Genomic DNA, 24407 nt, shown 5'->3' with positions numbered 1-24407 from the left:
TCCAACCTGTCAGTTCCTAGATTTCCTGAAAACTCCAATTAAACAGCATCCCCTCCAGAAAGTCCATGTATATCCCACCATATGAGATGTCTTTTCCCTTATCACCTCAAAACACCACGTGTATACCTATCACACCACTTCTCAAGCCATGTTGTAATTCATGGTTTTTTCATATTTCTGAACAGACTGTGAAAACCTTGAAGGCTATGAGCTTTTTATTACTTTATTGACAGTACCTGGCACGTAGTTGGTGCTCAACAATGTTTGCCGAGTGAATTAGTAGGTTGAACACATTACTATTCCCATTATGCAGATAAGGAAATGGAGACTCAGAAAAGCTAAGCAACTTGTCCAAGGTTGCTCAACGAGTAGGGGATAAAACTGGGACTAATGTCCAGGTCTTCAGACTCTACAACCAATCCATTTCCTACCTCTTCATCATGTACCTGAACACCCTTGATCTAATTAAACTGCAACATAGGTACCCAAGGTGTACCTGGTCAATCCATAAGCTAATATCCCTATCTAGTGACTTGTAATGCTACCAACTTCTTCTGGTCATGAGCTTGAACAGTTAGCAATTTCATCCCTTTTGTCACAGTGGGTGCCACCCATAATTTTTAGAAAAGGCTGGTGAGCATCTAGAAGTTGTGTTAGGACAGAAGCCCAGCTCAAAATGGCCTAAGTGAAACAGGAATGAGAAAACTCTAGGAGTATCTGAATTCAGGTGAGCCTGGATCCAGGGCTCAAATGATGTCATCTCTCTCATTCTCCCCCTGTTTGTTATTCCTTTTCTCAATTCTGCTTTCCTTTGTTGGTTTCATTCTCAGATTCCAGGTAGTGGCCTCTGGCAGCAGCTCCAGGCTTAGTTCATTCTTATTGCTGGTGATCTCATCAGAAAAAGAGCTTCTCTTTCACTTTGACTCCAAATAAAGACTGCAGAATTGGGTATCATTGGGTAGATTTGGATCATGTATCTGTTCTTGAGCCAATCATTGTGGCTGAAGGTTTAGAATATGCCAATTGTCCCAGCTCATGTCAGATTGTTGGGGTATCCAGCTTCCAACCTGTCCCCAATGATCATGTCTTCTGATATTCATGCCCTTGTATAATCCCTTCCCACACTGAACCAAGAATAGCCTATGTGACCAATAGAAATATGGCAGAAGAGATGGTGTGTGACTTCTAAGGCTAGGCCATAAAAACATTGCTGCTTCTGCTTTGACCTCTTGGATTGTTCCTTTTGTAGGACTCCAGGAGCCATGCTGTGGGTATACTCAAGCAGCCATGCGGAGAGGAAGTGAGGCCTCTTGCTAACAGCGCCAACTTGCCAGCCACATGAGTGAATGATCCACCTTGGAAATGGACCCTTTAACTCTAATTAAACCTTCAGATGAGTGCAATTTCAGCTGCTATCTGATTGCATTTTCCTGAAAGACCCTCCTGAGCCAGAACCACCCAGCCAAGCCACTTTGGAATTCCTAACCCACAGACACCACGTGAGTTAATAAATTATTATTACTGTTTTAAGCCAATGCGTTTTGGGATAATTTGTTGCACAGGACTAGATCACTGATACAATTTTGAATCCCTAAACTCTGGGTAAGGAGTCACTCCAGTGCATGTGGACTGAAGTGGGAAGGATAGTTCCCTAAGGAGTAACCAAGTTGCTACTGGTGGGAAAACAGAGGAAAGGAACATTGAACCGGCAACATAATAGCTAATCTCAATGATGGGTGCTCTGTGAGTGCATGCTTGCTAGAGGCAACACTGATTCATCTAAGGTGACTCAGAGTGTCTGGGACGGGTAAGACTCACGCCCAGATATTCCTATGCCAATTTTCTCTAGCTCCAACAGTTTTCTCCCTAGTTACCCCTAGACTTCGTTGGTTATAAGCACCATGGACATCCCTCCTTTGCCAACCCAAATATTTGCTCTTAAAGTTAGTTGTTGTTTTTGTCATAATCTAGAGGAGAATACAGGCCAAGAAATTCCTCTGTATTTGCATGTGACTTATGCATGGTTTGAGATTTCTTCTGTTAAACTGACTTTTTTATTTAATTTCAGGTGGACACGTGTTAGCTCAGACAAGGCATCCTTTGGAAGCTCACATTCCTCATTAATTCTTACAGGCAAAGGAGAAAGATGAAAGAAATGTAAGGGTTAACACTCCAACTGATAGGTAGTTTCCCTCCCTCTCTTCTTGTCTTCCTTCCTTCTTCTTCACTAAAATTTCTTGAGCACGTACTACGTGCTTGGCATTGTCTATTCTATCTCATTTAAGCCTCCTAATGACCACGAGGGGTGTATTAATGACTCCTTTTAACAGGAAATATGAGCTGTGTTTGGAGATGTTAAGTATTTTAATGGGATGTTTTTGTCTTTTTAGTCATGTTATTTAGTTTCAAAACCTCAGTGATACAAATGTCTTTACATACATACATTTTTTCCAGAAGTCCTATTTTAAGTTTCCCCTGTACCAAAGTCTGCTACATGTGATTTCCTTCCAAATACTCACCAAGATACAGATTGTATTTCCTGTGTGTCCAATGTGTGTAGTGACAGAAAACACGCGCGCGCGCGCGCGCGCGCGCACACACACACACACACACACACACACACACACACACACACACACACACACACACACACACACACACCAGATTCTGGCACTTTCTTTTGCCCCTTCCATGTCAGCAGCAGATCAGTTTGCCTAAAAAATGACAGTAATATAGGGAAGCATCCACTGTTCTGACATAGCTTGCAGCGCTTGGCTGCAGAGTTTTTCCTGGACTTGAGATCCCCAAACTTGCCTCCTGTAGCTTGGGAAGGCCCTTGGTAAGGAGGTTATGAGGGCAGGCTCTGGAGCCAAACAGGGCTGGGTTCAAATCCCCATTCTACCCACTTACCAGCCCCGTGACTCTGTTCTAGTCTCTAAATCTCTGTAAAATGGGGTAAAAATAGTTTCTACCTCTTACAATTCTTATAAAGAGTCAAGGAGACAATAAATGTAAAATGCTTAGTCCAGTGCCTGGGATGAAGTAAGGGTATGACAAATGTTGTCATTACTCACGATTACCCTTACCTCCACTTCCTCTGCTGCACACCTGAGGTTGATGTGTGTGCCCTCTACGTATCTGTGGCAGACAGATTCTAAGACAGCCCCACTGATCCCCACCTCCTGGTTTTCATGCCCTGTGTAATCAATCCCCTGTGGGCAGGACCTGTGGCTTGCTTTTAACCAACTGAACATAGCGCATTCAGGTACACAAGACTGTGACTTCTGTCTTGCTAGCAGACTCTACCTACTGCCTTATTAGCTTGCATGCTTTGATGAAGCAGACTGCCACATTGGAGAAGCCCATGTGACAAGGAACTGAGGTCAGCCTCTGGTCAAAATCCAGCTAGGAACTAAGGCCCTCAGTCCAACAATGCTTAAGGAACTGAATTTGGCCAACAACCATGTGAACTTAGGAGCAGACTCTTTTTTTTTTTTTTTTTTAATTTATTTAATTAATTTATTTATTTATTTTTTGTGTGTCCTCGCGCTCAGCCAGTGAGCGAACCAGCCATCCCTATATAGGATCCGAACCCAGGGCGGGAGCGCTGCTGTGCTCCCAGTGCCGCACTCTCCTGAGTGCGCCACGGGGTCGGCCCAGGAGCAGACTCTTTTTAAGTTGAGCCTTCAGATGTGACCCCAGCCCTGGATGATACCTTGCTGGCAGCCTTGTGGGATACCCTGACGCAGAGAAGCCAGCTAAGCCACACCTGGATTCCTGATCCGTAGAAAATGTGAGAAAAAAATGTGTATTGTTATAAGCTGCAGTCTGTGGTAATTTGTTATACAATAATACATAATTAATATACTACCCAACCTGTTTCATCCCATTTTTGGTTTAGAGCCCATCTCCCCTACTTCCTTAGCATCCTGCATTATCTGTTGGTTTTCTTGCACCTCCTGCCATGTCCTTAGGACAGGCATTGAACAAAGCATTCCTTGTAGCCCCAGTGCAGATAGAAGAGGTTGGCGCTAGGAGGGTGCTGGGTAGTATTTCATGATCCCCAAGGCTGGGTTGTGTGCTCCATCAGGGGCTTCCATAATACCCTAATGATAATGATGGTGGTTGCTTTTGAACCCTTACTGTGTGCGAGGCACTGAGATGAAGCCAGGGATGTTTCTCATATTCTTAACTAGCTTTCTGTGATGATTCTGATCTATAGCCATTTTTAGGAACTGCCAACCCTATACCCCCTGACACATTCTGTGGAAAAATCGCAAGCTGCTGTTAAGATAGCTATACTCAGCCATCCTGATTTAAAAAACAAAATAAAACAAACTATCTTGTACTGCATATACACAGAAAAGTGCACAAATCTTAAGTGCACAATTTGATGAATTTTCCACGTGAGCACATTTAGGTAGCCACCACCAAGATGAAGACAGGGGACATCCCCAGCCTCTCTTGAGGCTCCTCCCAGTTCACCAGCCCAGAGGTAATAACCACCGTCATAACCTCATCACCACTCATTAGTTTTGCTTGCTCTAGAATTTCCTGTAAACAAAATTGCCGTCTACTTGTTCGACCGCCTTCTTTCGCTCAACATCATGTTTATGCTTTTGTTGAAACTATCTTCCGAATGGAATTTGTAAAACGATGACTAAGGAGGCTGGGAAAGAGGTGGAAGCCTGGGATTCTGAGAAGCCGCCTAAAGTCCCATACTTGGATTTTCCAAGAGGTGGAATCACAAAACCCACCTCCCTACTAAAGGAGGAAGGGAAGTATGAGGGGGGGAAAGGGGCGTGGCTACAGCTAGGCGTATTCCTCGTGGGGGCGGAGTCTTAAGGGTGGAGGCGTGGTCCGGGTCCGGCTTCCCGACCGCAGTTGGCGCCCGGGGCGGGGCCGAGCCAAGGCTTCCTGTCTGTGTCCGCGGAAACGCCGTTTGACCCCGGAAGTGCGGGCGCTCCGGGAGTTGTCACCGTGAACCGCGGCGGCGGCGGCGGCGGCGGCAGCGGCACGGCGCCGGTGGTGGAGCCGCCGAGGTGAGTGAGTGGCTGGGCCCTGCTAGATGCGGGGCCCGGGAGGAGCCGCAGCCGTGCCCTGGGCGGCCTCCACGGAGGGGCCGAGGTTTACGCTGCCCCAGGCCCCCCTCCGCCGCGAGGCCAGACCGCCAGAATTGGGAGTCCCGGGTTCGAGGCTCGGCCCCAGAGTGACCTTGGACGAGCCACGGTTCCCACCCCGTATCCGGGGCTTCAGTTTGCTCAGGGTTCATTCATTCGCTCCACAAATATATGTCGGCCGCTTCCTATGTGGCAGGCACAGATCTGGGCACTGGCGATAAAACAGAGCAAGGCAGACAATGCTCCTACCCTCGTGGAGTTTACGGTCTAGTGGGAGGAGAAAGATAGTCAAAAAGTAGATACATAAGATAATTAAAGATATGACTGTAACTGGGAGAGTGAGTACTTTAGATAGTGCCATCTGGGAAGGCCTCTGAGGAGAGTAATATTGAATTGAGACCCGAAGAGTGATGACAGAGAAACTGAGGCAGCAGTATCCCTGGGGATGCTCCCAGGCCATATTGTAATTGGTGCTTGTACCGAGCTCCCCTCCCTCTTAAAGAAAGCCCTTTCCTAACTTTTGGCTTCTGCCCTGCCTGGCATGGGGGATACAGTGGTGGGTACAGACAGGGTCATGGTCATTGTTCTTGTCCTTTTGGATCTTAAAGTCTAGTCTTTGCCTAGTTAATTTCTTTTTTTTTTTTTAATTGAATCATAATTGATTATACTTATTTTGGGGGTTCAACGTTGAGATATGTTGATCAAATCAATATTACTAGCATATATATTGTTACAAATCGTATTTATTCTTTATGCCCCTTGTCCAATCTCTCCCCATCCCCATCTCCCTCTCCCCTCCCCCCCTCTCTAACCCTCTAATTACCCTAGATTTCCTCTCTCCTGAAAGAGTAATGGTTACTCTGTTGATTTGTTGCCTAGATGATCTGTCCAATGCTGAGAGGTGTGTTCAGGTCCCCCAATATCATGGAGCAGATGCTTCTTCTGTCACTCTGAAATGGGCTTTGTGGAGAGAGACATCCTCTTCTTTTCTTTGTCTTTGCTGGTGACTGTCCTTGTGTGAATGCACTCCAGTGGCTGGCAGACCATCTGTGTGGTGGTTGTGGCATCTCGCCACTTTTGTGGCAGCCATGGTTATTGTGGTGGCTGTGGTGGGCCACCCACATGGAGGTGATGTTTTGGGGATGCTCCTTGGCACCGGCAGTGTGCCTGGTTGTGGGAGGGTGGTCCAGTCCCTGGCTCCAAGCCTCAGGTCACCAGGCAGGCCCCGAGGCACTGGCAAGGTGCCCAGTTGTGGGAGGGGCATCTGGTCCCTTTTGCCTAGTTAATTTCTATTCATACCTAGATGAAAACTGAAATCTTCCTAGACATCCCCCCTCCCTCAAGTCAGTTCTCTCTGTTAAATGCTGCCATAGCCCCATGAGCCTTACCTACATAGCATATATAATGGTATTGATTTTTATTTGTTTGTGTGCCTATTGGATTCCTATCTATCTTTCCTATAAAGACCATAAGCTGTGAAGGGCAGGACCAGGTCTGTTATTTGCAACAGTAGTATTCTCTGGGCTTCAGTGCTTGCCACATAGTAGGTGCTCAAAAATCTTTGGATGATATTAACATAATGTTTGCTCTCCAGTGGTTCATAGGCGGTCTCTTCTGTCACCAGCTGTCGTCATCTCTTTTGATCATGTCTCTCACTTCTTAAATGATTCCTCGCTTCCTTCAGATGAAAGGCCAAAATCTTTAGCATAGCATTCAAGGCTCTTTTTAAACTGGCCTTGTCTTCCCTATCCTACTTCTTCTCTCCTCACTTCTGTCATCCTCTCCCTACTCTTGTGTTTTCAGCAACTCCAAATATCTTCCTCTTCCTTCACAGCCACACTTTGTAAGGATTTGAACCTTTGCTCATGCTTGCTCTCTGCTTGGAATGCCCACCTTTCCCTCCTATCCTTCAACATCCAGGTTATAGATCACCCTCTCTGTGACATCCTGCTTTTCTCTGCTGTGCTCAAGTCTTGGAAATTTCCTGTTATAGCTCTAACAATGAGTCATTTACATGCCACAGGACCCAAAGTGGAATCAGTCAGTGTTGAATAAATGAAGAAGCCCAAAGTGCTCTGCCTATGGATGGGACTTGAATAATAACAAAACTAAACTTTATTGAGTGCTTATTTATGCCAGGTATTGTGTTGAACACTTAGCACTGATTACTTCTTTTTTTTTTTTTTTTTTTTTTTTGTGACCGGTAAGGGGATCGTAACCCTTGGCTTGGTGTCAGCCGCACCACGCTCAGCCAGTGAGCACACCAGCCATCCCTATATAGGATCTGAACCCATGGCCGTGGCGCTCCCAGCGCCGCACTCTCCCGAGTGAGCCACGGGGTTGGCCCAGCACTGATTACTTATCATAATAATCCTAAGAGATTATGTACTATTACAATTCCAATATTACAGATGAGGAAATCCAGGGTTAGAGAAGTTAAGGAACTCTTTTAAAGTCTCAAAATGGGAAGGAAAAGGTGGAGCCAGGATTTGAACTTAGGCTATAGGACTGTAGAGCTCTCTTCACCCACCACACCACCCTGACCCTTAGCTGCCCTTGCAGGCACTGGCTTGTAGGAGTGAATTTCTTCTGAAACCAAGTGCTGTCTCTACCTGTCTAGGCCTGGACTCTGGACCTTACAGTTTAAAGGGTGGAGAGCTGCCTCCTCCATGTGACTCTTTCCCCACCCTAGACCACATCCCCACACTCCCACTACCATCTTTAGTAGGTGAGCCTGGAAAAATCTGGGCCTGTGAGTTATTTAGACTTTTGCACTGTTGTGCAAACCACTGCTGTTTCCAACTGCCCTCCCAGCATCGCTGAAGGTCGGGGGTCAGTGCTAGGAAAAAAGTATTTTTTGGTGTATTCAGCACAAGAGCCCCAGGTGCCAAGGCAAAAGAGCTGGGCTTCAGTTTCAACTTGGCCACTGATATACTTGCCTTGAAAAATTAGGGTCCCTCTTTGGACAAATTAGGGCCTCTCTTTGGACATCTGAGCATAATAATCCTTGTCGTCCTGGGTTGTTGTGAGAGGCTAGTAAGATAGTAACCTGATTAGAAATAACATACACTCAGCAGAGGATATTATTATCTTGCTTTGTGAAGTTGAAAGATGAAAACTCGCCCCAAGCCCTTCATTACTTTGCCTTATGATTTTTTTTTTCAGTCCACCTTATGTGTGCAGGGCCATGTGTCTGATCCACTGGGATCCTAGAGCTGGACCAGTCCTCAAGGACTAAGCAGACTGGTTGTCTCTCTTTACATCCCTCTAGTGTGGGCCAGAACCAAGGTTCCTTGTGTACTAAGCTGCTTCCACCTTCTTGCCTTTGCGCTGCTTTTTCCTCTGCCTGAGGTACCCTTCTTCCCTGGCCAATCTCTACTATCAAGACTACTCAGGCTCTCCTGATTTTTTAGGCTGTCTTCTAGAATTGCTTTGACTGCCACTTCACCCTCCTACTCCATACCAACCCTAAGTTTGACTAGACAGTATAACAAATAGTTAAGAGCCAGCCTGCTACACCCCTACTAACTTTGGCAAGTGTCTTATGTTCTCTGAGCTTCTATATCCTCATCGTTAAAACGAGGATAATAATAGAACCAACCTTAGAGTTGTTGTGTAATGCGGGTAATGTAAGTTAATGCTGAGACAAGCACTTAGAAGAGCACTCAGCATCTAATAAGCATGTTGCTGCTGCTGCTGTTGTCCTCTTGTCACTCTGTCTTCATATCATCAGGGCCTGGCGTGATAGCTAAGATACAGAACACCTGGTAACTCTCATGGCTGACTGTGCCCCTCAGCTTGTCTTTGAGGGCTCAGGAGGTGACAGTTTCCTCATCCCAGTCTCTATCTGTCTTCGTGATGTCATTGAGACTGTGCCGGCCTTTTATGGCATGCCTTTTAAGGGGCCTAATTCATTTCCATTGCATGATCCAACCAACATGTATCCCGCCTGTGGGCCAGGCCAAGTGGTATTGTGAAAAGAACATTGGATGAGAAGACAGGAGACCTGGCGTCTGCCACTCACTGGTTCTGAGGCCAGTTTGGGCGTCTGTAGAAAGCAGCTTGCACTGGCAGGTTTCTGTGAACTTTCTCTTCCTCCCTGGTCCTCCTGTTCATCTGTTTCCATCTTCTCTGGAGCCTAGAGAGGTTGTAAAATCTTAAAACCCTCTACAAGTGAGGAAAGGCCCATGGTTCTAATCCTCAAAAATTTACAGTCTGGTTAGGGTTATAAGAAGAGTGCCTCGTATTCAGTTGTTCATCAAACACTTGATGAGGCCACGTCTGTACTAGGCTTGTGCTTGTCACAGGAAAGGTAGCAAGAGAAGGAGCACCCCAGGCACTGTCTTCACAGAGCTCACAGGCTACTGAGCTCAGAGAGCTGGAGTCATCATTAAGATAATTTAGATACTTTTAGCCAGTACTTCTCCAAAGGGGTGGGAAGATATCAAGAGTCACCTGGGAAGTGTTTTCCTCCACACTTGAGAACTACTGCTTTAGGCAATAAAGTCACTTTGTCTGGATTAGTATGTACATGAACCAGGCCTTGGAGGCCTACAGCAGGAACTCCTAAGACCAGAGATTGAAGGTTCTCTTTGGCTCTGGGATCAGCCCCAGAGCAGGCCCTGCCCCCAGGAGTCTGTGTGTCTGCTTTCTTCTTCCCATCCATATTCCTTGCAGGAGGGTCACGCAGCACAATGCCAGCACTGCCCCTGGACCAACTCCAGATCACCCACAAAGACCCGAAGACAGGAAAGCCGAGGACTTCAGCAGCACTGGTGAGCCGGTGCCTTGAGACCATTCAGCCTGATAATATCAATCTTGCAATGTCAGAAGCAAAAAGTAAATTCCTTCTTTATCTGTTCGAAGAATGATCTGAGGGCAATGGTCGGTAATTCAGTAGTTGGGACACTAGTAGGCCCTTCCAGGTGCAGTGTAGAAGTTTCCTTCCAAGCAGCAACTTGAATTTGAGTAGTGTTTTCCATGTCACCACCCCACACCTTCCCCCAAAAGCATTTAATTTCGAATTAGTCTGATGGCAATTCTGACTCAGCCCGAGCTGGGCTAGAAATGGATCTGGCCCAAAGCCTGGTTTGGGGATTTGATCCTGCAGGAGGTGTTCAGGTTTCAGGTAGGACTTTTTCAGAGCTATGTAAGTGGCTATCCACACTTCAGTGGGAACGCTGATTTCAGAGGTTGGGCCGTCTTTTATCTCCACTGGAATAAGAAGCGCCACTTACAGAGACTCCGGCAGGCCTTGTGAGACTGAAAAATAAGGAGGCTGTGAACATGCCGATTACCAGCTACAGAGAGAGATTAGAACTGTGGAGACATGCCAGGCTGCTGAAGAAGGAGACAGACACAGGGACTGGAGTCCCCATACGCACTGGTTGTTTTCCCAAGAATCTGAGCTTACTTGAAGAAGGTGGGAGGAAGTGTTTTCTAGGGGGTTGAGCAAAGTCGTGGGAAACAGGAGCTTGGTGTTTTATTTCCTGCCTTCTGGAGGGATTCTTATTATTTTCTAAATACTTTCTAATAATAGTGCCTAACATTTATAGAGTACTTGCTCTGTGCATTCTAAACATTTCGCCTGTATTATCTTGTTTAAACCACGTCACAGCCCTGGGAATTGATATTTTGATCATTGTCCCCATTTTACAGATGAGGAAACTAAGAGTTCAAGGTCACAGAACTAGGAAATTAGGAAAGTCAGGATGGGAACCCAGCCAGGCTGACCCTAGAACCCATACTGTTAACCTTTCTGCTATAAAGCCTCTCATTTTCTTTTCATAACCTTTTTATGTATTGAGAATATTTATCAGAAAATCTAGAACTGTTCTTTTCAGTGTGGTAGCCACCCAATAGGTGGCCATTCGCCACATGTAGCTATTGAGCACTTGTAATGTGGATGGTGCTTGAAATATGGACTGAGGTACTAGATTTTTTATTTAATTCTAATAAATTTTAATTAAAATAGCCCCATGTGGTGAGTGCCTACTGCACTGGCTGTGCAGATATAGAGCAGTACTATGACCTCAGAAAGTTCTGTTGGACAGCACTCGTGGAGACTGACTCCTTGGGTAGTTGAGTTTGATTTTCCTCCTCAGTCCTCTCTCGTGTACTGAACAAACACCTGGTTTGTTAGACTGCGGGCTGTGTGAGAGCAGGCACCTGGTCCCTGCCCTTCACTCCTGGTTTCCCAGTGCCGGGTGCATAGTAGGCTCTCAGGAAACAGTGAGCCCAGGCTGCTGATCTAGACCATTGGGGTGTGTGGGGGCAGGGAGGTCTTGGGACTGGTGGGAGGGCACGTGAAGCCAGAGAAGGCTTCCTGAAGGAGGGGGACTCTGAACTGGGTATTGAAGGGTGAGCAAGCACTAGCCAGGCAGAACAATGGGAGAAGGGTGGTCCTGGCTGGAGGACCCCAGTATGCGGTCCTGGAGTCTTGAGAAAGCCTGACTCTTTCACCAACCACAAGTCACTTGAAGTGGCAACAGTATAGCAGAGTTAAGGAGCACAGGCTTTCCATTAACCTCACACATGTTTGGCTGTGTGCCTTTGGGCAAGTTACTTAACTTCTCAAAGCCTCAGGATCTAAAAAGGGTAATAATAAGACCAGCTTTGTGGGGTGGTTGTGACGATTAAATGAGACATCTGAATTAGCTGTGCCTGGAACATAGTAAACACTCAATAAATGGTAGTTATGATGGTGATGACAACAGCAACAGTAACCGTGGCATTGAATGGGGGGTAGGATGGGAAGAGGGACAAACGAGGGAGACAACTGCATGATCAAGGGGTCTTACTGGCCATACTGAAGAGCGTTACCGGACAGGCCGTGGGAAGCTTCTGAAAGATTGCCCTAAGATATGTACCCACTTTATATTTGTCCCTTTAGTCCCAACTTGAGATAAAGATTTCTAGCTGAGGGGCAGGCCCATGCTACCTTTGCAGGATGATAGGTGGAGATGATGTTTATTGAGTAGCTACTATTTGAATAGCACATACATAAAGACCCTAAAGAAATAGTCTTGGGCCACATTGGGTGAATGGGCTCTTGAGGAAGACAAGATTCATAGAAGTGGAAAATTTGGAGAACAGTGTGAAACAGTTTCTTTATCAAGAGAAACAGAACAGAAGTTTGATGGGCAGAGAATGTTCTGATAGCTTCACAGAGTAGATAGGATGGATATAAGCCAGGCTTATTGAAGGGTGAGATAGACTCAAGTAGGAGAGAGGACACAGCTGGAGCCTGCCCTACTTTGAAATCTTCCAGGGCCTCCCATGAGCTACAGAATAAAGTCCCCATTCTTGAGTTTGGCATTCAAGGTCCTTCAAAGCCCTTGGCAGGATCTGGTCATTCGTTACCTCTATTCATTCCTTTGTCCAGCCAGCAAATGTGTATGGAGAATCTGCTCAGTGTCAGGCACTGTTCTAAGGAATGGAAGTGGTGTGGTAAGCAAGGCTCAAACAGCTTCGAGACACCTACAGGCTAGTGTGGGAGACAGGTGAAAAGGCAGGCCCTCTCTTTTTATATAACTTTATTGAGGTATCATTGAAGGACAATAAACTGCATGTGTTTAAATAATATAATTTGATTGGTTTTGACATCTGTATACACCCATGCAACTGCCACCATAATCAAGACAATGAACATTTCCACCACTCCCAAAAGCTTCCTTGTGCCCCTCTATAATCCATCCCTTCCTCTCTCCCTGTCCCCAGCAACTACTCATCTGAAAGCACTTTTGATGCAGTTCAACAAGTGCTACAGTCAGGTAAGCACAGGTGCTGTGGGGGAGCCCAGGTGAACTCCTAATCCAGTTGTGGTGGGAATCAGGAAGGCTTCCTAGAGGAGGTGAGGTCAGAGCTGGGATCAGAAGGACAAGCAGTGAGTCCAGGATAGCACATGAGTACCATAGGTCATTTAGTAGGTCTGCAGTGTAAGCTTTGTTTCATATCCTGCTTCAGTTGCCTCCTTAACCTCGTGACCTTGGGAAAGTTCCTGAACCTTACAGTCTGAGTCTTTGTTTCCTCCTCTGTAAAATGGAGACAATACTATCTCCCTTTAAATAGTTATTGTAGATGAAAAAGAAATAGGCTGTGGGACATACCTACTTAGCAGCCGGCACAGAGCAAGTCCTCAATAAGTGGTAGTTTCATTTTCGTCATTCCAGCATTCTCCAAATCCAATTCCCACCACTCAGTACAATCTGTGGCCTTTTTTATAGCCCATTTTTATGCCTCCATAAAAATGCTGTTTCTTCCATCTAAAAAATCCTTCTCATTCTCCAAGACTCAGCTCAGATGCTGCCTTCTCTGGGAAGCCATTCCTTGTCCTCCAGGTGCTGTTAATTTCCTTCTGCACTCCCACAGTCCCTCTGCCAGGTTTGAGCTGTCACGTCCTCTATTTTGTGCTCACTTGGTGGCTTAGATGTGCATCTTCCTCTCTGGAGTGTGGGTCCTATGGGCACCTGCATGCTTTTCATCATGTGACCCCACACCTGGCACAGTGGGGACCCCAGTAAATGTTTGTAGGATTCCAGGGAAGGTAGAATCTCAGGTGTGTGTCTGTTGGAGGAATAAGTAGCCTGGCCTGAGAAGTGACCTAAGAGGTAAAATGTTAACAGATAGAGAAAGGGAGAAGCTTGGAAAACCAAGGAGATGAATTTAGGCTCTAGACAGTTGTTTTGAACTTGTTTCGGAATTTCTTTTTCAACAGATTTGTACCTGTAATCCTACTGTGTATATAAATCTGATTTAAATGGGAGAGGGTCCTGTGGACCCACGTGATAGATGGCCCTGAGCAATCCTTGTGGAACCTGAAGACTTCACAGTTTGAAAATGTGCTCGAGGCAGTAGGAAGGCATAGGTGGTTCTTGAGGAGGTGGACCCATCGGTCTTAATTTTTCTATACCCTGTGGCCCAACAGACCTAGAAGTGGGTGGAGCTAAGACATTACCCGGCCTTCCTTCTATTACCCCTTCTTCCAGAGAAAGCAACCCTTATACAGTCAGAGGTGAAAACTGAGACTATCTTCTCTTCTTTATGGTGAACAAAGTAAGGTTTGTTCATGACAAGGCAAGGGCTGGAAGAGAGAACTTGTGATTCTAAGATGAGACCTGCAGTTACTTGATTAGAATCTTTTCTTTAAAAATTTACTGAGGTTTTTCTTTTCTGGTTATAAAAAGGATACAACACAGTGATACTTACATACAGTATGAAGCTATTTGTGTTAGGAAAGAAAAAACAGACCCAAACAAATACTTTATATTGGTATATTTTAATGTAAATGCCTAGAAAAGGTCGGCAAGAACCCCCACTAGATGGTGAGTGGTTAGCTCTGGGAGGATACAGGGACTGGGAGTGTAGCCCCAGTCTACTCACCTTCTCTGGAGCATTGTAAATTTTTTTGTTTTTGTTTTCGTTTTGGTGGCTGGCCAGTAACAGATCAAACCCTGGACCTTGGTGTTATCAACACCACACTCTAACCAACTGAGCTAACAGGCCAGCCCCATGTAAGTTTTTGAAAGAAATGATGTTCATGTTTTACTTGTATAATTCAAAATTGATTTTTAAATTAATATATGTTCATTTTTTAAAAGTTAGAAAATATATCCAAACCACAATCTCCTCCTCCCGCCCCCCAGAGATAACCACTATTACCTTTGGGGTGTTGTCCCCCCAACTTCTTTTTTAAAATCTGTACAGTGTATGAATATGTATACTTTTTTAAAAAACCAAAACACAATTAAATAGAGTTTTGTGTCCTGCTTTCTCTTCCCATAACCTTTCTCTGTGTCATTAAATACTGTCCAAAAACATGGTTTTTAATGACCACCTAGTGTTCCTTGGATGCAACCATACTACCTTTGTTATATACACTTGGTTTTTTATGCCTAAAATCTCCTTAAAGGGTCACCGTTTGGAACAGCCAAGTGTTGTCATTGCTGTGGGTTGGCAAATGGGCCCTCGCTGACTAACCTCTGCCACGTTGACACGTGGTTTTTGGATCCGTAGCACCCCGAGCAGAAGGCAGACCGGTATTTTGTGTTATACAAACCGCCCCCTAAAGACAACATTCCTGCCCTAGTGGAGGAGTACCTGGAACGCGCCACCTTCGTAGCCAATGACCTCGACTGGCTCCTGGCCTTGCCTCACGATAAATTCTGGTGCCAGGTAACATTCTATCAAAATTAACGCTAAGACAAAGCACATGACATGCCATTGGTTGGTTGCTGTTGTTGTTTTTCTTCCCCCAGGAGGTGCTTTTTTGTCTACTTCTTACACTGGATCCTTAACAGCAAATTGTGGTTTGGATTGCTCTGTCTTGTATCACAATCTTAATGATGTTTACACACTTTCCAAAGTGTCATTTTTAGAAACTTGTATTTAGCCTTCAGCTCATTCATACTTCCTTGGTCCCTTGGGGTTCAAGTGCAATAGGTCAGGGCTGATGGGTAATGAGCCCCTTCTCAGTTCACCTGCAAGACCTTGGCCCTCAGGGATAAATCCTTGCTCTCCTCTGTCACCTGGCTTAGGTTGTCTTCGATGAGACCCTGCAGAAGTGCCTGGACTCCTACCTGCGCTATGTCCCCCGAAAGTTCGACGAGTGGGTGGCCCCCGCCCCTGAGGTCATTGACATGCAGAAGCGCCTCCATCGAAGTGTTTTTCTCACCTTCCTCCGCATGTCCACTCACAAGGAATCCAAAGTAAGCCCCTGATCTCGTGACAGGTTGCCACCTGACACCCAACACCTCTGTGTCAGACTCTCCACCCCTGGGAAGAAAGGCTCTGGAAGCGTCAAGTTTCCTCTTTGTCTTCCCTCCGCCTTGATTCTCACTGTTGGAGAAGAAATCTGTGCCACCTCCCTTATCCTGTAATTCACCGGGTCAGTCTGCATTACACCCAGTGTTTTCATCAATGGGAGCTGAGGGCCCTGTGCCAGTAGATGCGTGACTGTGCCTTCACTTATGCGTCAGAGGGTGAAAACATTGATTCTGACTTTTTAAAAGAATTTGTATGCTCTTTTTAAACATTTTTACTTTTTTTCCCCTTATTTTAAAAATAACAATGCTGTCTCTAAGCAACTCTAACATTACAGAACTATTATACAGATTGTGAATGTCACCCACAAAATCCCCTCCCTGCACAGTAACCACTGCTAAGGTGCATGTTCCTTCAGGGAATTTTTTTCCTTGGATTGTATGTGTGCATGCATTTAAAAAATAGGATCTTGCTTTTTTAAAAAATCTTTTTTAGTGTGGAAATTTTCAAATACATACATATACAAAATTTTCATATACAAAGTACAATGAGTCCCATGTACCCATCACCCAGCTTTACCAATTATCAAAATTTTGCCAGTCTTGTTTTATCTCTTCTCCAGAGTTTTCTTTTTTCTCCTGGAGTATTTTAAAGCAATCCCAGACATCATGCTAATTTACCTGTAAATATTTTGGAATAAATCCCCAGCAGACTGCTTTATAGTGTGCTTTTGCTTCTTTTTACATGAAAATAGAGAATGGCTATTGCTCTGTTCATGAGGCTCAGACATGTCCACAGTGTGGACAGACCATCATTGATTAGCTAGTCCCTAGTTGATGGAGCCACAGGTTATTTCTCGTGAATTTACTATTACTTTATAATGTATGAGTGTTCAGAAAGTCTTCGTCTTTTCTCTGTGAACTTTTCCTTAGGATCACTTCATTACCCCCTCTGCGTTTGGAGAAATCCTCTATAATAACTTCCTCTTTGACATCCCAAAGATCCTGGATCTCTGCGTGCTCTTTGGAAAAGGCAACTCGCCATTGCTCCAGAAGATGATAGGTGCGTAGGATGCGGGGCCTGGAGGATGCACACAGACAACCCCCACGTGCCACAAACTAGAGGTTGCAAAGGCCTGGTGCTTAGATAGCACAGGGGCATTCAGGGCAGTAGGACCGGGTAGTGCTGGGAAATTGTTAACTGATAAGGAGTGGCAACTCTGAAAGCTAGGTGGCAATGAGAGAGTGGAGACAAAAATGCGTACCAGATGGTTCCTCAGGGATCTGGGAGCCTGAGTATGAGACCGTGTGTCAAACAATTAAGGGAATGGGGAAGTTTACTTTGGTGGTAAGAGTAAGAATAGCAGTGATAGCTAACCTTTATTTGACTATGTACTGGGGCCCGGATCTCTGCCAAGCTCTCCATGTATATTATCTCAATTAAATTCCCCCACAGAAGGCTTGTCAGATAAGTGCTGTCATCATCCCCATTTACACATAAGGAAACTGAGGTTAAAATGTAAGGGACTTGCGTAAGAGGACGTGACTAATAAGTGGCCAAGCTGGGACACATGTCCACATAGACCTGACTCTGAAGCTCCTGCTCTTTGCCACTCCCTGCTTCAGGGTTGATGGGCTGCCTCAAAAATGTAATGATTTGCATTTTTGCTGAGAGCAGTTGGGGAGAGTTCAGAGAGGACTCTTTCTGGTTGTGAAAGGAACAGATGTGTCAGTTGGATCCCATCAGGAAGTAGTGAGCTGGAAGGTACAATCAGAAACAGAAATGTCGTTGGAATGCTGCAAAGGGTTCCTCTTTGAATTGCAGTTTCTGCCATTGAGCCCGGCACAGAAAGGTACTCACCCTGGACACCCCTGCCAGCCCTCCTCACTAGAGATTGTAGGACACAATCTTCTAAATACCTAGTAAGAAAGCCACATTATCCCTTATGATGGTCCTTTCCTTTCTCTCTCCCTTCCTTCTTTCTTTCCTTTTTTCCCCTAATAATAAAGGTAATGTATGTTAATTTAGAAACTTTTGGAAGGATATAAAGTATAAAGAAGCAGGAAAGCAATTACCAAATTCCTACAAGAGACAACTCTATGGTTATTATTTCCTTCCAGTCTTTTCTCTTTGTATCTAAAAAAAAAATTAGATCATAATGTACATGAAATTTTTCACCCAGGCTTTTCATTGGAACAACCTCTGGTTGCTCATTCAAATCTAATTATTGCCTGATTATCAGTTAATCTCTTTATTTTTCTCACGGAAAGACGCTGAATAATTTTGCTGTAGACTAAGAGGATGGAGTGAGTGGGCAACAGCAGGCATGATTAGTTAGAGAAACAATTATTAGGCCAGTTTGGTTAAAGTGGAGCATTCCAGGAGGGCAGCAGCAGGAGACAGGGGGGAGGGGAAGCTGGAAGCAGACGGAGAAGGGCTACATTCCAGGCTTTAGCACTTGAGAAGCAGTATTGCTTGGTGGCTAAGGAGACAGACTCTTAGAGTTGAACTGCCAGTTCACACCCCCGCTCTATTACTGGCTATGTCACCTTGAGCATGTTAACTAACCACTCTAAGCCTCAGTTTTTTCATCTGCAGAATGGGCAGACTAATAATGTACCCATTTCATAGGGTGGTTGTGGGGATTACATATGAGGTAGTGTGAGCAGATGCTCAGCTCAGTGCATGGCGTGTTACAAGCACTTCATAAATGTAAGCTCTTATTGTGATGAGGCCGTGGGAGCCTCTAGGAGCCTGGAGCAGGGCGAGGAGCCACCTGGTAACAAGGTTAATCTGGCAGCAGGCAGGTAGGGAGGGTGGAGCCAGAAGCCCATGTAGGAGGTGGGCACATCAGCATGGGTTTGAAGGTGAGAGCCTGGTGGAGCTGCTGGGGTGGAAAAGGACATCTGGGAGGCAGATTAAGGCAGGGATTGGTGAGGTCAGCTGAAAAGTCTTAACAATTCTACAGAAAACTGGTGTCAGTTGCAGAAAAAGGGCCTTCAGGAGGTGTAGGGAATGAGTTGTGTGTAGAAGCGAGATCAGTGTTGAATGTGTTGGGTATAAAATGGCTGTGCGGTTTCAGAGGGAGATACTGGTGAGGGTGGAGCAAGAGCTCTGCCTACTGCCTGGGCTACTAATGTTTTGGGTCACTGACTCTGAGAATCAGATGAAAGCTTCTGTCCAGAAAAATATACCTTCTCATAGATTTCAAGTGTTCTCAGAACCCCAGGTTGAGAATTCTAAACTGGCTTATTAAAGAGAATCCCTTCTTTGGCTCTTAGAGGGAGGTTAACACAAAAGAGGTCAGGACCAGGCATCAGGAGCCCCTTCACTATGTGTATTTATGTGTGTGTATAGGGGACGAGGGGGCGTGTTGTGGAGAAGGGGCCTTCAGTGTCACACACACACACACACTCTCTCTCTATCTCTCTCTCTCTCTCTCTCTCACACACACACAGCAGCTCTCTTTCTAACCCTTGAGCAGAAGGCACAACAGGGGGCAGCCTCCACTCTCTATACCACAGAAACACTTGGGCAAAGAGATCACTTGTAAGAGGATTAGCAAGGGGAGAAAGTGGGAGAAAGGGAACTGGTTGATTGCCCATTACCCTTCCCTTTTTTTACAGCTTCAAGGCTGGTGGTGTGAATCAGCAAGTGTGATTTTGAAAGCAGGGCCTTTTAGTTAGACCCTCTCGAAGCTGCTTTGCAAATCAGGAGAAAGTTGGGCTTTGGCCCTTGGCCTTGTTATGTACTGCACTGATCTATGTGGCAATTCACCCTGGGTTTCTGAACTGCTTTCTTCTGTTAAGGGACATTTCAAAGGACGCCATTGCTGTCCCTTACCTTTTCCTTATTTCTTTATGAGATCAAATGTTAGAGAGATCTTCACTCTCACTGGAATCAGGTAAAGAAAAAGAAAGGGACTCAGAAGACCCTAAGGATAGACTGTGATATCTTATCTACCTTGCTATTACTCAGACTTTAGCTTTAGCATGATTATAAGAGGGTGTTTCCCCATGCCAAGTAGTCAGGATGCTGTGTGGCCCAGGGAGTTTTGGGAGGAGACCTCTCCTGAAGCCTGGGTCAGGAGGCACTACCTGGAGGAGGTGACACCTGCTTTATGGTGGAGTTAGCTCTGGGAGGTCACTCCAGGCAGAGGAAGGGGACAGGACTCATTGCCTGAGGTTGAGGATGGTGCAAGGGAGGACTGTGATGTTGGGGTAGGGGAGAGGGTGGCCCAGGATGTCAGCAGGGGCCAGATCTCACAGGGCCTTTTGTGCCATGATCAGGAGTTTGGACTTGACCTTGAGGATAAAGAGAGGAGGGTTTTATGAGGAAGAGCAGAGGTCAGTGGGGGGATAGCTCAGTCATTTCTTGCCTATCAAGAGGGAGAGGTGGATGCAGATGGTTTGGGTGCATCTTCACAGGTTGAGAGATCAGCACCCATCTGGAAGTGGGAGGCACCGAGCAAGCCCATGCTGGTAAAGCTCAGCTTTCTGGAATCAAGAAATGAAGTGGCATCCAGTAAAGTGTTTACAGAAAGTCCAGCCAGCTAGTGACTTGCTTACTCATCCAGCCCCATCTGTCCTTTGATCTCATTCATTTTCAAATGCTCCAGGGTCTGGCAAGGGGTGCCAGGGTTGTCAAGAAGGAAACCAAGGACAGACCTCCCCAAAGGCAGAGGACACCTAGAATTCAGAACATCCTGACAGCCTTAGATGCTAGAATTATAGTGGGATGGAGACCCTGGCCTCTTAAGGGCATTGGCATTTCACAACATCATAGCTGTGATTCTCTCTCTCTCCCTACCTCTCTTCCTCACCATTTGGGCAGCTGGAACACTTGGTTTCTGTTCCAAGTACTGTGTGCTCTAACATATACACTCATAGCAGCAGCACTTGGAGAATAGTAAATGCAGTGAGACAAGGTTCATCTTAGAGGAACAATGGCAAATGTTTGGTAAATCTATCTCCAGATCCCTCTCAGGCTTCTCATCTTGGAGTAAGATGGATTAGTGTGGCCACTATATTCAAAAGCAAAGGGTAAGAATTTCCAAAGAAATTTTTTCCTGGAGTCTCCTCACATTTTTGGAGGTGTAGCCTGGCAAGAATGCTTGACTGTTGCATTCAGGTTCCCTGAGCAAAGAGATCATATCTCCTAATTTTCCTGGATGACTAACTCCCACTTCCAAAGCCAATGCTGTCATACAAGGCAAGGTGCCCAAGTATGATCACTCCCTGGGGACATCAGGGTGAGCTGGTTAGACCAGGGCAGGTCTTTTATATAATTCACTAGGCAGAGGTGCTTAAAATGTTAAGTTGTACTGAGCAAGGTCCCTCTCCAACCCTGGGGAAGTTTCTAGGCTGGGCCAAAGCTCAGTGCTAATAGAGCCTGGGGCCAGGACTCATCGTAGGTCCTAGCTACAGGCAGCCTTAGGAAAAGGAAAAAAGAACCATTTGTAATGTATCCTCCCCGCCCCCTTTTCCTAATTCTACCTTTCTCTTCTCTTTTTAGGAAACATCTTTACCCAACAGCCAAGTTACTATAATGACCTGGATGAAACCATGCCCACCATCCTTCAGGTACCCACTGTTGGCCCTGCCTAGTGGAGGGTGTGCTTGGGAGGTAGATACCCTCCCCCACTTGATGGTATTCATTGACTTTCCTGAAGAGCCTGGGAGAAATGTTTATTTCTCACCCCTCCTCTCTAGACTCATCTCTCCAGGTGGTCTCTGTCCTCCTGACCATACCCCTTCATGTTTGCCCTTTTCCCATCTTGAATAGGACTGAAATATTTAAGGGTTTTCTGGCACTCATACAGTAAGAGTTTGGCTTGAATTTTATGTTGTTTGCCAATAGCCAGATGACTCTAAGGATCTCCCCCATGAGACCTATGTTTTCAAATAAGAGCTTTAAAGTTTTTCAAAATAATTTCATGAAATAATGTTCATTGTAGAAAATTTAGGGGAAAAAAATACTATCCCCCATATTCCTACCAAGAGATATCCACTGTTCACAGTAACTTTTAGTTTTAGTTACATGCTCACCTACTTTAAAGATGGTTCTGTCGGTACTTACATGATTTCATGATGGGCTGTTTTCCTCTCACTGTTGATTTGTCTTTATTTCAATATAGTCACATAAATAGCCAATAGGGGGTCCAAAAATCTGTTATATATTGCTAAAGGTATATCTTAAATGTTTGTTACCGTGAACTTGCCCAGCCTATCCAGTCAGCTAATATCTGCAGTATTCTGGGGCTTTACATACGTGTTTTTTTAATCCTCTCTGCAAACCCTTAAGAAGGATGCTCCCATATCCCCATCTTACACGGTATCTGCTCTGACCCCACTGTCTGAGAAGGTTATTGTCTCAGCTGGTATCCTAGGAACATGGGTACATATCCCAAAGAGTTTAAGGCAGTTTTCGTTTCACCCATCCCTGGCTGCAGGGGTGGGGGTCCCAGCCCTGGTTCTCCCACACAGGATATGGGAGAGTCTTCTTTTGCCTTTCACAGGTCTTCAGCAATATCCTCCAGCACTGTGGCTTGCAAGGGGACGGGGCCAGCACCACACCCCAGAAGCTTGAGGAGCGGGGCCGGTTGACCCCCAGCGACATGCCTCTCCTGGTGAGGTTGCCCTGCAGTGAGCCTGGCTGCCCAAGGCTGGGAAGATTGTCATGATATAGGTCCCAATGGCTTCTTTCCCTGCTCACTGTCTCTTTCCCCAACTCAGGGAGCAGCTAGTTATTCCCATCACACAGGTTTAGAGTACTTTCGGTGGGCTTGCGTTTCTCTTTGGGAGCTTCATTAATGGAGTAGTGGAAAGAACTGGGAGCTAGAATTCAGAGGACAGGGATCTAGTCCTCACTTATTTCACCTCAACAGACTCATTTAGGCATTATTCATTCAGTGAATTTTTATTGAACAGCCCCCAGCATGTGCCAGGCCCTGTGCTAGGCCTTGGGGGTAAAGCAATAAGCAGAAGCTGACCCAATGCCTGCTCTCATGGGACTTAGAGTCTAATGAGAGTGACAGGCAGAAGGAGTCAGGACTGTGTCAGGCACTGCACTAGGCACTGGAGATAGAACAGGAACAAAGCAGCTGTGAGCTGCTGTCCCAGAGCAAAAGGACACATGCCAGGTGCTGTGGGAGCAAATCATTTTACCCCTCTGAACCTCAGTTTCCTGATCTGTAAAATGAAGATCCTAACAGCTGCCCAGCCTACTTTTCAGAGTTGTCATGAGAATCAGAAAAGTGTATGAGAAAGCACCCCATGTTCTGTATTCCCTCTTCAAAATGTAAGAAAAGTGTGGGCTTGATATTTTTGCCCTCACTTGGAGTTTTCTTCTCTGTATGAGACCAGACATGTTGTCTTCAGATTCAGGGATTGATTTCCCTTCAGCTTAGTAGAGAGAATTATCTTAGAACTAGAAGTAACTCTAGGGATCATTTGTCGCAAGCTGGTTGGAGCTATGGTAGCAAGACCTGAAGCTTAGAGAGGTGAGGTAACTCACCCAGATGGCACTCCTAGACATGGGCCAGCCAGGCTTTGCCCAGCACCTCCAGTGTTCTCCTCTCCTGCCTGTTGGGGACTCTGACTTTGTCAACTTTGTCTTGGACCCTCTGCAGATTTATATATGGGGCAGAGGAGAATAATATAGTGTTTTCTTTTGGCAACAGGAACTGAAGGACATTATTCTCTACCTGTGTGATACCTGCACTACTCTCTGGGCCTTTCTGGATATCTTCCCTTTGGCTTGCCAGACCTTCCAGAAACATGACTTTTGTTACAGGTATGGTGGTAGTTCTGGCTGTTGAAGTAGAGGTTCTGGTTCATGTACCTGTTCAACAAATATTTACTGGGTGCTTAGAATGTGCCAGTCCCTCTTCCACCCTAGGAATGCAGCAGGGAAGAAAACAGGTAAGGTTCCTGGTCGTACAGAGCTTACAATTCAGAAACACTCCCATTTTTAGCTAAGAACAGGACGGGGAGGGAAGAAAATTAACACCCAAGAATAAGGTAGTTTCATTTCCAATTTGTTTCAAAGCCCCTGTCAAGGGCAGGTACAGGAAGTGATAGTTGATAAGAAGTGTGTCTAGCCCAGGGGAGAACAGACACAAGGAAACAACAGAGGTGTTCCCATGTGGGGAATCTTGAAAGAGGTCTTTGAAGAATGAACAGGAATCTTCTAGATAAAGAAAGCTTGCAGTGGGAGGAAGGGTATCCTAGGCAGATGAAGTGAAGCATGCAAAGGCCCAGAGTGTGTTCTGGGGAGAGCTGAGGAGTGAAGCGCAACATGAGGCAGGGGGACAGCAGGGAAATGAGCCAGTAATAAGAGAAGACCTAGGGTAAGTGGTAGAGGTCAGATTGTGAGGAGTCATGAGTGTGCTCTCAGGGGTGGGGCCTTTATTCTGTAGGCAGCAGGGAACCACTGGAGGTTTTTATCCAAAGCAGTCATAGAAAGATCCTGCTGGGAGCAAGAAAGACCTGGAAGAGAATATGGGACGGGGGGGAGACCCACTTT

At 45.7% G+C, this 24407-nt stretch overlaps 1 protein-coding gene across 3 annotated transcripts in view; it reads left to right on the top strand.

The window, feature by feature from the left end:
* Positions 1-4945: 4945 nt before the first annotated feature.
* ASCC2 (activating signal cointegrator 1 complex subunit 2) overlaps positions 4946-24407 on the top strand; it is a 37315-nt gene continuing 17853 nt past the window's right edge. Inside the window, exons 1-8 of one of the 3 annotated variants that reach the window (XM_063085281.1) lie at positions 4946-5042; positions 9798-9895; positions 15135-15293; positions 15656-15826; positions 16814-16943; positions 21396-21463; positions 22399-22509; positions 23563-23675. In XM_063085281.1, the coding sequence (XP_062941351.1) occupies positions 9815-9895; positions 15135-15293; positions 15656-15826; positions 16814-16943; positions 21396-21463; positions 22399-22509; positions 23563-23675 (833 nt within the window). In that variant the 5' untranslated portion in view covers positions 4946-5042; positions 9798-9814. Of the gene's footprint in view, positions 5043-9797; positions 9896-15134; positions 15294-15655; positions 15827-16813; positions 16944-21208; positions 21291-21395; positions 21464-22398; positions 22510-23562; positions 23676-24407 lie in introns of those variants that run through there. The other 2 variants (XM_063085282.1, XM_063085283.1) reach the window with 2 other exon arrangements.

The sequence above is a fragment of the Cynocephalus volans genome, chromosome 2 (assembly GCF_027409185.1).
Source record: "Cynocephalus volans isolate mCynVol1 chromosome 2, mCynVol1.pri, whole genome shotgun sequence".
Lineage (NCBI taxonomy): Eukaryota > Metazoa > Chordata > Mammalia > Dermoptera > Cynocephalidae > Cynocephalus > Cynocephalus volans.
The sequence above is the reverse complement of the archived record's forward strand: the minus strand, read 5'-3'. Positions and strand labels throughout refer to the sequence as shown.